Source organism: Chrysochloris asiatica, unplaced genomic scaffold, assembly GCF_000296735.1.
Source record: "Chrysochloris asiatica unplaced genomic scaffold, ChrAsi1.0 scaffold00011, whole genome shotgun sequence".
NCBI classification, from domain to species: Eukaryota; Metazoa; Chordata; class Mammalia; order Afrosoricida; family Chrysochloridae; genus Chrysochloris; species Chrysochloris asiatica.
In genome coordinates, this window is record NW_006408529.1 from 573,195 (window position 1) to 585,729 (window position 12,535).

Below are 12,535 nucleotides of genomic sequence, written 5' to 3' on the forward strand. Positions count from 1 at the left end.
CTTCAGTAAAACTTTACTTGCATGAGATATTAAAAGTATTGTCTGATGATTTCTGCATTCCATTGGGTCACCTCTCTTTGGAATGGCACAGATACGGATCTCTTCCAATCAGTTGGCCAGATAGTTGTCTTCCAAATTTCTTGGCATAGATGAGTGAGTGCCTCCAGTGCTGCCTCACTTTCTTTAACGATTTCAATTTGTATTCCATCAAATCTTGGTGCCTTGTTCTTTGCCAATTCTTTTAATGCACCTTGGACTTCTTCCTTCAGTATCATTGGCTCTTGATCATATGCTACCTCTTGAAATGGTTGGACATCAACCATTTCCTTTGGGACAGTGACTCTGTGTCCTTCCATCTTCTTTTAATTCTTTCTGCAACTTTCTATAATTTGCCCAGATAATCCTTCAATAACGAAAGTTGAGGATTGAATTTGTTCTTCAGTTCTCCCAGCTTGAGAAATGCTGAGCATGTTTTTCTCTTTTGGTTTTCTTACTCCAGATCTTTGCACATTTCATTGTAATATTTGACTTGTCTTCACAAGCTGACCTTTGAAATTTTCTGTTCAGCTCTTTACTTCCTCATTTCTTCCATATGCTGTAGCATCTCTTCACTGGAGAGCAAGTTTCAGTTTCTCTTCTGACATCCATTTTGGTCTTTTCCCTCTTTCTTGTCTTCTTAATGACTTTTAGCTTTCTTCCTGTATGATGTTTTGGTTTCATCCCACGACTCTTCTGGTCTTCGGGTCTTAGGTGTTTAATGTATCAAATATGTTCTTCAGATGATCTCTAAATTCAGGTGGGATATATTCAAGGCCATATTTTGTCTCTCATGGATTTGTTTTAATTTTCTTCAGTTTCAGTCTGAATTTGCATATGAGCAATTGATGGTCTATTTCACAATCTGTGCCTAGTCTTGTTTTGACTGATGATATGGTGCTTTTCCAATGTCTCTTTCCACAGATGTAGTCAATTTGATTTCTGTGTATTCCATCTGGTGAGGTCCATGTCTATAATCGTATCTTATGTCTAAAGAAGATATTTGAAATGATTAAATCATTTGTTTTGTAGGCCTCTATCATGAGAAATCCAGCATCATTGTTATCACCAAAGCCATATTTTCCAACTACTGATCCTTCATCTTTGCTCCCAATCTTTGCATTCCAATCACCAGTAAAGATCAATATACCTTGACTGCATGTTTGATCAATTTCAGAATGAAGAAGTTGGTAGAATTGTTCTATTTCATCCTCACTGGCTTTAGTGTTTGGTGCATAAATTTGAATAATAGTGCCATTAACTGGTCTTTCCTGTAGGTGCATGGATATTATTCTATCACAGACAGTGTTGTACCTCATAACTGATCTGGATATGTTATTTTTGACAGTGAATGCAACACCATTCCTCTTCAGTCTGTTATTCCAGGAATAGTAAACCCTGTGGTTGTCAGATTCAAAATGGCCAATACCAGTCCATATCAGCACACTAATGCCTAGGATATCGATGTTTATACATTCCATTTCATTTTTTACAATTTCCAATTTTCCTAGATTCATACTTTGTACATTCCATATTCTGATTATTAATGGATGTTTACAGCTTTTCCTGTTCATTTTGAGTTGTGCCCCATCAGCAAATGAAGGTCCCACAGGTTTTATTTCCATGGGCTTTACTCCATTCACATCATCATGGTCAACTCTACTTTGAGGAGGCAACTTTCCCCCAGTCGCATTTTGAGTACCTTCCAACCTGAGGGGCTCATTTTCTGGCACTATATCTGACAGTGTTTCTCTGCTATTCATAAGGTTTTCAGTGACTAAATATTTGGAAGTAGTTAGTCTCTCCTTCTTCCTAGTCTGTCTTTGTCTGGAAGCTCTTCTGAAACCTGTCCACTGTAGGTGACGCTGCTGGTATAGCTTCCAGAATCATAACAACTCACAAAACTCCACAGTATGACAAATGACATATGAGTGGTGGTATTTGAATACTTGTTGTTGTTAAGTGCCTTTGAGTCAGTTCTGACCCATTGTGACCCTGTATAGGATTTCTGAGGAGCATCTGGTGAGCTTGAGCCACCATCCTTTGCAGTTCACATGGCTTTGCAGTCTGGCTCATTAACCCACAGCACCAAAATGAGAATTATTTGCAAATTTATTTTTGAGATGTGGCTTATATATGCTACACAAATTGTTGGTAAAATGAAATCGCCGTATTTCTGTGTATATATTCTTTGTCTAAGGAGCTCTGGAAGAGTAGTGGTTACGAATCGGTCTGGGAACCTCAAGGTCAGCAGTTGGAAACTACCAGCTGTTCCAGGGGAGAAAGATGAGGCTGTCTACTCCCATAAAGATTTACAGCCTCAGAAACCCTGTACAGGGTTGCTATGAGTGGGAACCACTTCACAGCACATAACAACAACAACAACATTCTTCATCTTTCTCCTTGTATACTTGTAGATATTGACCATGGTCAGAAGTGTATGTGTTTGAGAGAGAAAGAATGAAGATTTGGTTGGTGGGAGGGGAAGAGGAAAGAAGGGAAAGGGAAAGAGAAAGGACAAGGACATGGAAATGGAGGGGAATAAAAAAGAGGAGGAAGAATATTGGGAGAGGAAGTAGGAAGAAAATTTAAAAAAAGAAAAAGAGGAGAAAGAGAAAAAAATAGAAGAAAAAGATAGAGTAAGGAAGTGATATGGAAAAGATATCTTTGGATCCCTGAGATAGAAGGGAGAATCTCCTGAGACTCTAAGGACTTGGACAATTAATTTTATTCTTTAGTTCACATATCAAATAAACTGCCTTCTTTTTTGGTACTGTCAGATATAGGTGTATTTCATTTTGCTGAATCAAGCATGAAAACTATCAAGAAAAGAAACAGGCTATAAATTACAGAAATTGGATGACATGTCTTTTCTCTCCACTAATTTTCTTATATATTTTTTTTCCAAGCAGAGCTTATTTCCAAGTAAGAAGTATTACCTGCAATCCTTTCAATTTCCTGTATTTCATATATGACATATTTTCTTTCTTAAGTTTCCCTTTTATTTTATCCATTCCTCCAATATTCTTGTCTGCCAGCTCTGCATTTTTAGCTCTTCTAAACTTGTATGTCATCCTTGAATTTATTAATTGCTGTTAATTTTACCAAGCAGTTTTTGGTATATATCTTGCCTCTATGTTCTCATGTAGCACTTGTTGGTTAGGTGAGAGTTTTAAGCTATTCAGTAGCTCCAATAATAAATAATTTTAGATATTTTCAATATGGAAAGACATTGTTTGGGCACTTGTTTTTATTTCAATCAAAACTATATTCTTCTATATCTAAAATACATCACTGATACTACATTTATTTTCTAATATAACAGTTTAAAGGTAAAAATTTCAAAGTAAGCAGATGATCTCTAATCTCTCAACCAAAAATCCACACAAATAACTCCCTCAGATTCTTAGCAGAGTCTTAATACTGTGACATATTAAAGCTTGTTATAGAAAAACAAATATCTTGACAACTGCTTTCTTATAGACATATACACATATCTTACTCCATTTATTAAGCTTATACTTTCTTATAAGCTTCTACTTTTAGAACCAAATTTATAAATTTGATGGTAGCCTAAGGATAGAGAATCTGAAGATTTTAAGGACATCTGTGGTAGCTTAAAATAATATAGAGTGAAATAAGTTTATCCAGTGTAGGATGAGATAAAATTAAAAAGAAAAATGTCAGTTTTAACACTTTAAAGTATATCCATGCAATCATTTTCTTAAACCACTCTTAAAACTTACCTTCACTAATCTAAAGCATTTTCAAATATTTTGATTATATTTTGGAAGATGAGTATCATTTATAAACTCTCAAGGATCAGTTCATGATATTTGAATCAAAGGTACTGTTGAAAGCTGCTGAATATTAGCTTTATGTAGAAATCTATTAAATAACACACATATAATTATACTTAATGTATATTGATCCCCTGACTAATATGCTTAAAGAATTCAGTTTCATGTATAATGCTGGCTTTTTCAGAAATACCTTTTCTAACAATGTTATATTAGGAAATATAAAGAAAGTGATACTTTTTTTGACTTTTTTACATGATTATTTGAAAATTTACTATGAATTCTCCATTTCCATTTTTCAGTGACACTGACAAAGCTCTAGCTTGATAGTTCAGATTTAGGGACCACATTTTTACAGTAAGAGTAGTTCTTAACTGAGTAGATAACCACTCCCTATTTTTCTCTTATCCATTTATTCTGGGTATGTGTGTGTGTTTGTGTTACCAGTATTCCGTTTAATGGAAATTGAGTTTTGGATAAAACTCCTCACTCAAACACAGTCTAAATGCTGATTAAGTGGACTTCTGGCCCTATGCTATGTGTCTGGTATGGCTTGTAAAGATCTTGGATTCATAAATATCCTAGGCATTTTTTTTTATCTATAACATTTCATTTAATACTATACCTTTGTTTACTCAACACACTGTATATAAAGATATATTTTCAAAATATAATTAATACTAGGATGACTTACATGGTAAACACATCCAATGTATCTCCAGCAGTTCTTGCCATCTCAAAGTAGGTTTGCAGAATGGTAACAGATCCAGAAAGTGCTTCATGACCACAGCCACAAAACAGGGCCACTCCAGCATAGAGCAGTATAGTGGCAATCAGAGAGGCATAAGGAATGCCTCCCAAGCATTTAATACAGCACTCAAAACACCCTGAAAAAGATTAATGGAAAAAGGTCAGAAATTAAATGCTGTAATCTACTAAAACAAAATTTTTTTTTTTTTCAAATTCCAGCACTATAGGAAAGTTTTTGTGTATAAAGTAACTTTTTTTGGAGATAAAATTTTAATATTACTTATCGAACTAGTCTTCTTAGTAGAGTCATGGCTCATTTTATTTGCCACAGAACAGATATAAAAGGAGTCTGACCATCTTCTCACTTCCCTAGCTTTTAATTAATTACAGGCAAAATTGTTTCTTGAACGCTCCTCCTCCATGACAGACAGATGTATACAAAATGTGGGGAAGCAGAAAAGGTTAGAACAGCTTGAAATTTCATATAATAAGATGAAATTTCACCAGCAGATGGTTGAGACCAGTGTGTGTAGTATTTGAATGTCACAAAATACAGTTTTGGATAGAGAATAACAAGGTTACAGAAAAATCTTTGGACTATTCTGTTTCTTGGTGTTCTAAAAATTATACCCCTGGTTATTAAAAAAGTAAATTAAAAACAAATACAATTGTATTGACCCAATGAACAGCTATCCATGATTTTGACTAGTGCCCCCAACAAACCCCATTTTTTGGGATTGTATTATATTTCCTGCAAATCATGGCTGGACCATGGTTCTCAGTATTATGTAGCTATCTTTTCTTTTGTGACCTGATATAATTATCCTATTTGTTGTAAATTTTATCCTCTAAGATGTTCATGAGGCAGGATACCACTTTAAGGATGAGGTTGTATTTTGAGTAAATTTCTTTTGAAACATAAGAGATTAAACAAGCAAGCTGAGATCAGAGAGAATTGACAACTACCAAGGAAGAAGACTTAAAAGCAATTTGTGTACTTAAAACCCAGAGTCCCTATTTTGAGAACTTTCTAAACCCAGGTGAATATAAAGTCAATATATATGCAAATCTTCCAGAAACACTGGGTCTACAGATTTCCATAGGAATCAAGGTCCTCCACCCAGAGCCAACAGAAAGAGAACAAAGCCCAGTGAAAAAAAATGTGTCCAGGATAGAGACTGCACTATGAATTCAAACTTCTAGCTTTCTAAACTGTGAAAGAATACATTTCTGTTTGTTAAAGCCATGGGTAGCTGTTCATTGGGCTGATACCAATTTTATATAGTTTTTTTAAAATAACCAAGAATATGAATGTCAGAATATCAAGAGACAGAGACTAGTCCAAAGATTTTTCTATAATCTTGTGATTCTCCATCCCAAACTGTATTCAATAACATTCAAATACTACAAACACTCGTCTCAACCATTCATGGTATTTCTATTATAGCAGCACTGTTGGATAAGCACTGGACTGCAAACCAAAAACTTGGCAATTCAAACACACTAGTTGCTCCTTGGAAATGCTATGCAGGGTCACTATGAGTTGGAATCAACTCAATGGAACTTAACAACAGATAACTAATAAAATACTCATGATTTAAAATTCTTCCTATTCCTTTCTTCCATTCCTTGCAAAGCATTTGCTATGGGAGTCAGGATTTCTATTTTGGACAACGTGTTGTTGTTAAGTGCTATTGAGTCAGTTCTGATTCATAGCTACCCTATATAGGGTTTCTGAGGAGCAGCTATTGGGCTTGAACTGCCGACCTTGCAATTCATACTGACCTTGCAGTCCAATGCATTAATCTGCAGTGCCACACCAGGGCAAGGTGAGGTATCATGAATAAATCACTGAGCATTTTGTTCAACATTACAACATAGTCTTTTGGTGTAAAAGGAGTTCAAATATAAATAAGAGATCTACAATCCATAGCCACAGGTATGAATTATAACAGTTCTATGAGTTTGAAAGTCATAACTGTGTAAAGATAAAATTTGATGCATTTGAGTTATAGTGTTGCAGGAGAATACTAAAGTACCATGGACTGCCAACAGACAAATCTGTTTGGGAAGAAGTATAGCCAAAATGTTCCTAGAAACCAGAATGGCCAGACTTCCTCTCTCGTGCTTCAGACATATATCAGAAAGGACTTATCCCTGGAGAAGGACCTCATGTTTGGTTAAGTGGGTGGTCAGCAAAAATGAGGAAAACTCCCAACAAGATGGATTGTTGGAGTGAGAGCAACAATGGGCTCAAGAGTAGCAACAATTGTAAGGTTGGGGCAGGACCAGACAGTATTTCATTCTCTTGTGCATAAGGTCACTATGAGTTGGTACTGGCTCAAGGGCACCTAACAATTACAAGAACAAAGATAAAATTAGAATACTAGTTCAGGAACAAACAAAATGATAAAGGTGCTCATGGATCCTTTTTATCTCCCTGTGAGGAGAATCTATTTTAAGGTTGCACATATTGTCAGTTTTACCTTCAACAATAGACACAGGGACTCTCACTTTGGAAAGACAGTACCTCTGACTGTGCTGAGAGATGGCCTGTGTGTGTGTGGAAGGGATGCAGGTGGGTGGTAAAGGGGGAGGGATGTTCTCCCTATTAGCAAAAATGTGATGGGCATGCACCCAGATCCAGGAACTGCATTGCATCCTGCAGATAAACACCTGTGAAAACCGAGCTGGCACTATGCCAGTGGGGGAAACATATTATGCAGGAAATAGGAGCCAGAAAGCTTGGTTATACAAATGAAATTCTGGGTATAACAACCCAGCAGGTTGAGTCAGCAGGTGATTCTTGTTCTTGTAACACCCAGCTCTTGCTCGCCACACACCACAACTCCATATGTGAGGGTTCATGCCTATTCTACCTATGGCACCTGACCAGCAGAAGGAAAGACAACAAGACTTCCAAAGCCTTTTAATGCTAAAGAAAATACTTTCATCAACAAATGTGCAATACCATCATGGTAGTGTTCTCAGAAATAGTTGGGCCTGCTCAACAGTGGCTGTTTGTAGGACGTAACAACAGGTGCAGCATGGCTTGAGCATGCTCACTGCCCATGAGGAAGATGGGGCATTCCCTTTTCTCAGCAGTGGTCACAGGTATCAGAGAAGGGCATAGCTACCCATGTGAGAACAGAATATTAAATGCCAAATGGTCTCCCAATAAGGTCAGAGTCTTGAAGTTTGACTCTGAGGCTCAACATCAGTTCCTTCTTGACTTGCCACTGTTGAGACCTTCTCATTATTCTTATTTTTATTCAGAATCAGTTCCTACTTATTTAGTATTTTCTGATTATTGTACTTTGTTTGTGCTGACTTATAGTGTCCTTGAATAGGGTGTCCAAAGAGTGGCTGGTGAGTTTGAAGCACCAACCTTGCAGTTCAAATAGATCTTGCTGTCCAATGCTTGCCCTACAGCCCCACACTGCTTTAGATAGATCAATATTATCCTCCACACAAGCAAGCCTAGTTACCTGGGATATATGTCTTCAGGTATTGTGTTCAGAGACAATCATAGCCCTACAGCATTGATACATTTAATGAACATCACCCTTCAAATCTAAAAAAACCTGTGCTAAATTCTAATGATGCTACTGCTTCTCCCTGCTGTCCATTTGGAAATGACTCATAGACCCAGTATAGGGGTTCTTAAGTAAATAAATCTTTACAGGATCAGAAACCCTCATCTTTCTCCCATGGAGTGATAATTGATTCAAACTGCTGGCCTTGGGGTTAGGAGCCCACTATGCTACTTCTTGTTGTTGTTGCTGTTAAATGCCATTGAGTCAACTCCGACCCCTAGTGACCGTGTATAGGGCTTCCAAGGAACAGCTGGTGAGCTTGAACCACCAACCTTGCAGTTCAAAAGACTTTGCAGTCTGGCGTATTAACCCACAGCACCACCAGGACTCTTTAAATTCCCAAAGAAGGCAAACCCAAATTAACAAACCTCAGAATGTGCTTAAATATCTCCAAATTAAATGAAATGTTTTTATTCCTTATTTGAATAGCATTTAAATCCATCAGAATTATATTACTTCTGCTCAAAAGTACAAATTCTCTAAACCTCCATCACTGCCAGGTCAGGAGGGAATCTTTTAATAAATTCAAATTATCTGCAAATATTTTATTTAAAGTAATAACTTTAAGGATCTCCTTGCATACATATTGCACTTGCAATGGACTAGATCCTAATCACTCCCACTTCTCCCCAGAGCCTAGGATGCCTATTTGATGTAAAAGAAGTCTCGGAACTCCCATCTGGGGAAGTGGCACATCATTTCAGTACTTTCTCCAGCTGCCAGGATCCCACATCGTTACTGGCAGGGGAGCTTCGTTCCACCCACAGTGAGAAACATCCTTGACAACGCAGCAGAATCACCATAGCAACCATGATCATGGACTCAGGATATGCTCCCAACAATCTCTCCTTGGGACTAAGGATTCTGCCACCAACCATCACCCTATTTTTACTGCACCTGTTCATGAGAAAGCACTATCAAATGATGGAATAAACTGAGTATTAGTGAAGCATAATGAAAGGAATGCTGACAACAGAGAAAATACATTTCTTAAGAAAACTCTCAATAAAATTTAGCTTTATTGGCACAAGAATCATTTCAATACTAGATATTATGAGCATAGACTATTAATTCTAAAACAAAGCTGATGGTTCAAATATTGAATAGAGAGTTCACATGCTATTGACACTGCCTACATACACAAAGAAGCATTTCTCAAATTCAGTTTCTAGTACTTTTAAAATGAAATAACCCTAGGCCTTCAGCTTTAACATGAAAGCGATATTAAAGAAATTATGTAACTTTCTTTTCAACACATTCTCTCACACATTTGCATGTGTCTAATTTTAAAAAAGATAATGAAATATTGTTAACTCACTGTCAAATAAACATTCGTGAAGTAAACACAAGCCTTTACCTTTGTTCTTTCTACAAACTGCACCAAAAATAAAGGAAAAGGAATCTAGACCACTAAGGAGAAGAGCACAGTAGAAAACAATGGAGAAGATAAATCAACACACCATGGAATTTGGAAAATGTATCCACAAGAGAGATTGGCAATTAAGAGTGGGAAGAGATAAACAAATCATTAATTGATACATACTTCTTAGCACCATTAACCAATGAATTAATCTTTAATGATGTGCAATGCACTTGGTCATTATCAGATTTCCAAAGAAGAGCACATCTTTTTGTGGATTTTCTATTCTATTCTATTAATCTATTTGCCTACCCATGGGACAAATAAAACAGCATTGCCTTCTATTGAATCTTGTTATATGATAGAGAAAATCCATCCAGTGTGTTCATCTTCCTATGTGTCATAATTGTTTATGGCTCTTTTAACATGCCAGATAGTAATAATTTGCCTGATTCTACAGAATTATTTTATGGGTGCTTGATTGATATTTTTAAAAATTATTTTGCATCTAGTAACTTAGTTAATTACTTTTTGGTTCCTTAAATTATTTTAAGTTTGTGAGTTGTTTTGAATTTATTAATTGATAATCATACCATCTGTGAGAAATTGGAGCTTTCATTCTTCCTTTCCAGTTTTTTGCACCTTTTATTTTCTTACTGTGTTTGTATATGCAGTGCAAAGGGTAAAAGTAATAAGAAAAGGCCTCGTTTTTAGTTTTTCCATATTTAAGAACACACTTTTTGTTTTATTCACACTTAACTATGCTGCTTGCTATAGTTACTGGATTAAAAAGCTTCCTTATATTTTGAATTCTATAAGAAACTGTTTATTTACATTTGTTGAAATATTCATATGTTTCCCCTTTTAATCTGGCATTATAATTTTTTTTTTTCTTGTTTAAAGTAAACTTCTGAAATATCCAACTGAACCACATTGCATGTTTTTATACAGGTTAAATTTACACAGGTTAAAATTTTTCACTACTTTATAAATTTAGTTAACAGATTGTTTCTGTGTTTGTTTGTTTTTTAAGTTTTTATTGTGCATTGAGTGAGAGTTTACAGGGCAGATCATCAGTTTTACATTCAACAAAGCATATGCTTTATTTCATTAGAATGATTATAATCCCCTCCATAGACTATCAGTTAACAATATTTCTCTCTATATTCATTTTAGCTCTTTTTTTTTTTCTTTAACACTCAGGCATATATAATAATTTATACCACCAAAGGTCACATTATGCAAATCTGCCTCCTGGCAGCCAGCTCTCAGTCCATCTCTTTCCATGAATTCAGAGCCTCCAGCTGCTCCCTCTCTCCATGTACCCATCTCTGCCTCCATTTCTTGTGTTGCTGCTTCTCTGGATGAAGTCCTCTATTCTGCTTGTTTTCAATTGGTGGTGCTAGGGTCCTTTGTTTCTGGACTGTCAGAATAACTACCCACCATTTTTCTTACAAAACTTCTACGTTTACAATTGTGACAATCGCAATTAGTCACGATAGCAATTACTCACTATTGAATCATAACAATCTTATCCCCTTATCTTTTTACCAGACCCATCTAGACAAGATGAAAAATATTCAGTGAGGACACTATCTTCCCCCACACACTCTGAAACGAAACTCCCTCTTAAAACATTGTAAGCCAGTCACTTCGTGCTTTTATCACCCCCTCATTTTATTTTTATTTATTTTTATTTTATTTATTTATTTTTTACATGAGAGAACTTTAGTTTTACATTCATTCTATCTATATCGTCTCATTGCCATGGTTCCAATCCCCTCCATGCATCATCAACCAATCAAAGGGTATACCCTATAAACCCACCCCCTACACTCGCCCCCGCAATTCTTCAGGACCCAGTCCCTCTCCCTCTCTGGGTCCAAAGTCCCCATCCGCTTCGTCACTCCACGTCATCGTCTCTGCCTCCATCTTGGGCCTCGCTGCTTCTCTGTCACCCCCTCATTTTAGATTGTTGTTGTTAGGTGCCGTGGAGTCAGTTCCTACTCATAGTGACCCTGTACAGGGTTTTCAAGGCTGTAAATCTTTACGGAAGCATAAAGCCTCATCTTACTCCCACAGAACAGCTGGTCATTTCGAACTGCTGACCCTGAGGTACGCAGCCCAATTTGTAACCACTAGGCTACCAGAGCTCCTTAGCCAATGTCTAAGTTGCCTGCCCCTGATCTATCCTGATGTAAAGACTCCTTTCCTCTCTGTTAGTATTTTGAGCTACTACCTCCATGAGTATAGGTCAATTTCATCAAATTGTAACAATTTACTCTCGTTTCCTTTATCAAAAATCATTTTCTTTTTTAATCTTCCTCCTGTTGAGTCCTGATTATCAAGCCATCAAGGCTAGGTCATATGGGTAATATCTGCAAGTTTGGGTGCTCTTGTGCATCTCCCCTCACTTCATATCAGCTGGATGCTTCACTTTCAGCTCTAGTCCTTTGTGGCTATGTCCATGTCCATGGGATCAGGTGTACCCAGGTCTCACCACACTTTGGACCAACCAACCCTTCTTCTTCTCTCTCTCATCTCCAGGTTAACGGGAATCTACCGAACATGGTTGAACTCAGCCCATTTCTTCATTGCTACATTTTCCCATCTTCACCTGACCATTAGACCAGTGGCAAGGTTACATTCCTGCTTATATGTTCCATTTGAGTTTCAGACTTCATGTTGTTGTTAGGTGCCATTGAGCTGGTACTGACTCATAGCAACCTTATGCACAGCAGAACGAAACACTGCCCTATGCTGGGCAAACCTTACTACTGTTGGCACACTTGAGTCCATCGATGATGCCACTTGGCCAATCCATCTTGTTGGGTCTTCCTTTTGTTCTCTGCCCCTCCACCTTGCCAAACACGATGTCCTTCTCCAGGGACTGATCCTTCCTGACAATATGTCTGAAGTATGAGAGATGAAGTTTGGCCATCTTGGCCTCCAAGGAGCACTCTGGCTGCACTTCTTCCAAAACAGATCTATTG

At 37.0% G+C, this 12,535-nt stretch overlaps 1 protein-coding gene across 1 annotated transcript in view; it reads right to left on the minus strand.

Moving 5' to 3' along the window:
- Positions 1 to 12,535, minus strand: part of LOC102831657 (neuronal membrane glycoprotein M6-a-like) — a 209,932-nt gene that overhangs the window by 76,899 nt on the left and 120,498 nt on the right. The window contains exon 2 of the mRNA XM_006834409.1: positions 4,531 to 4,723. Coding sequence (XP_006834472.1) covers positions 4,531 to 4,723 — 193 coding nt within the window. The remainder of the gene's footprint in view (positions 1 to 4,530; positions 4,724 to 12,535) is intronic.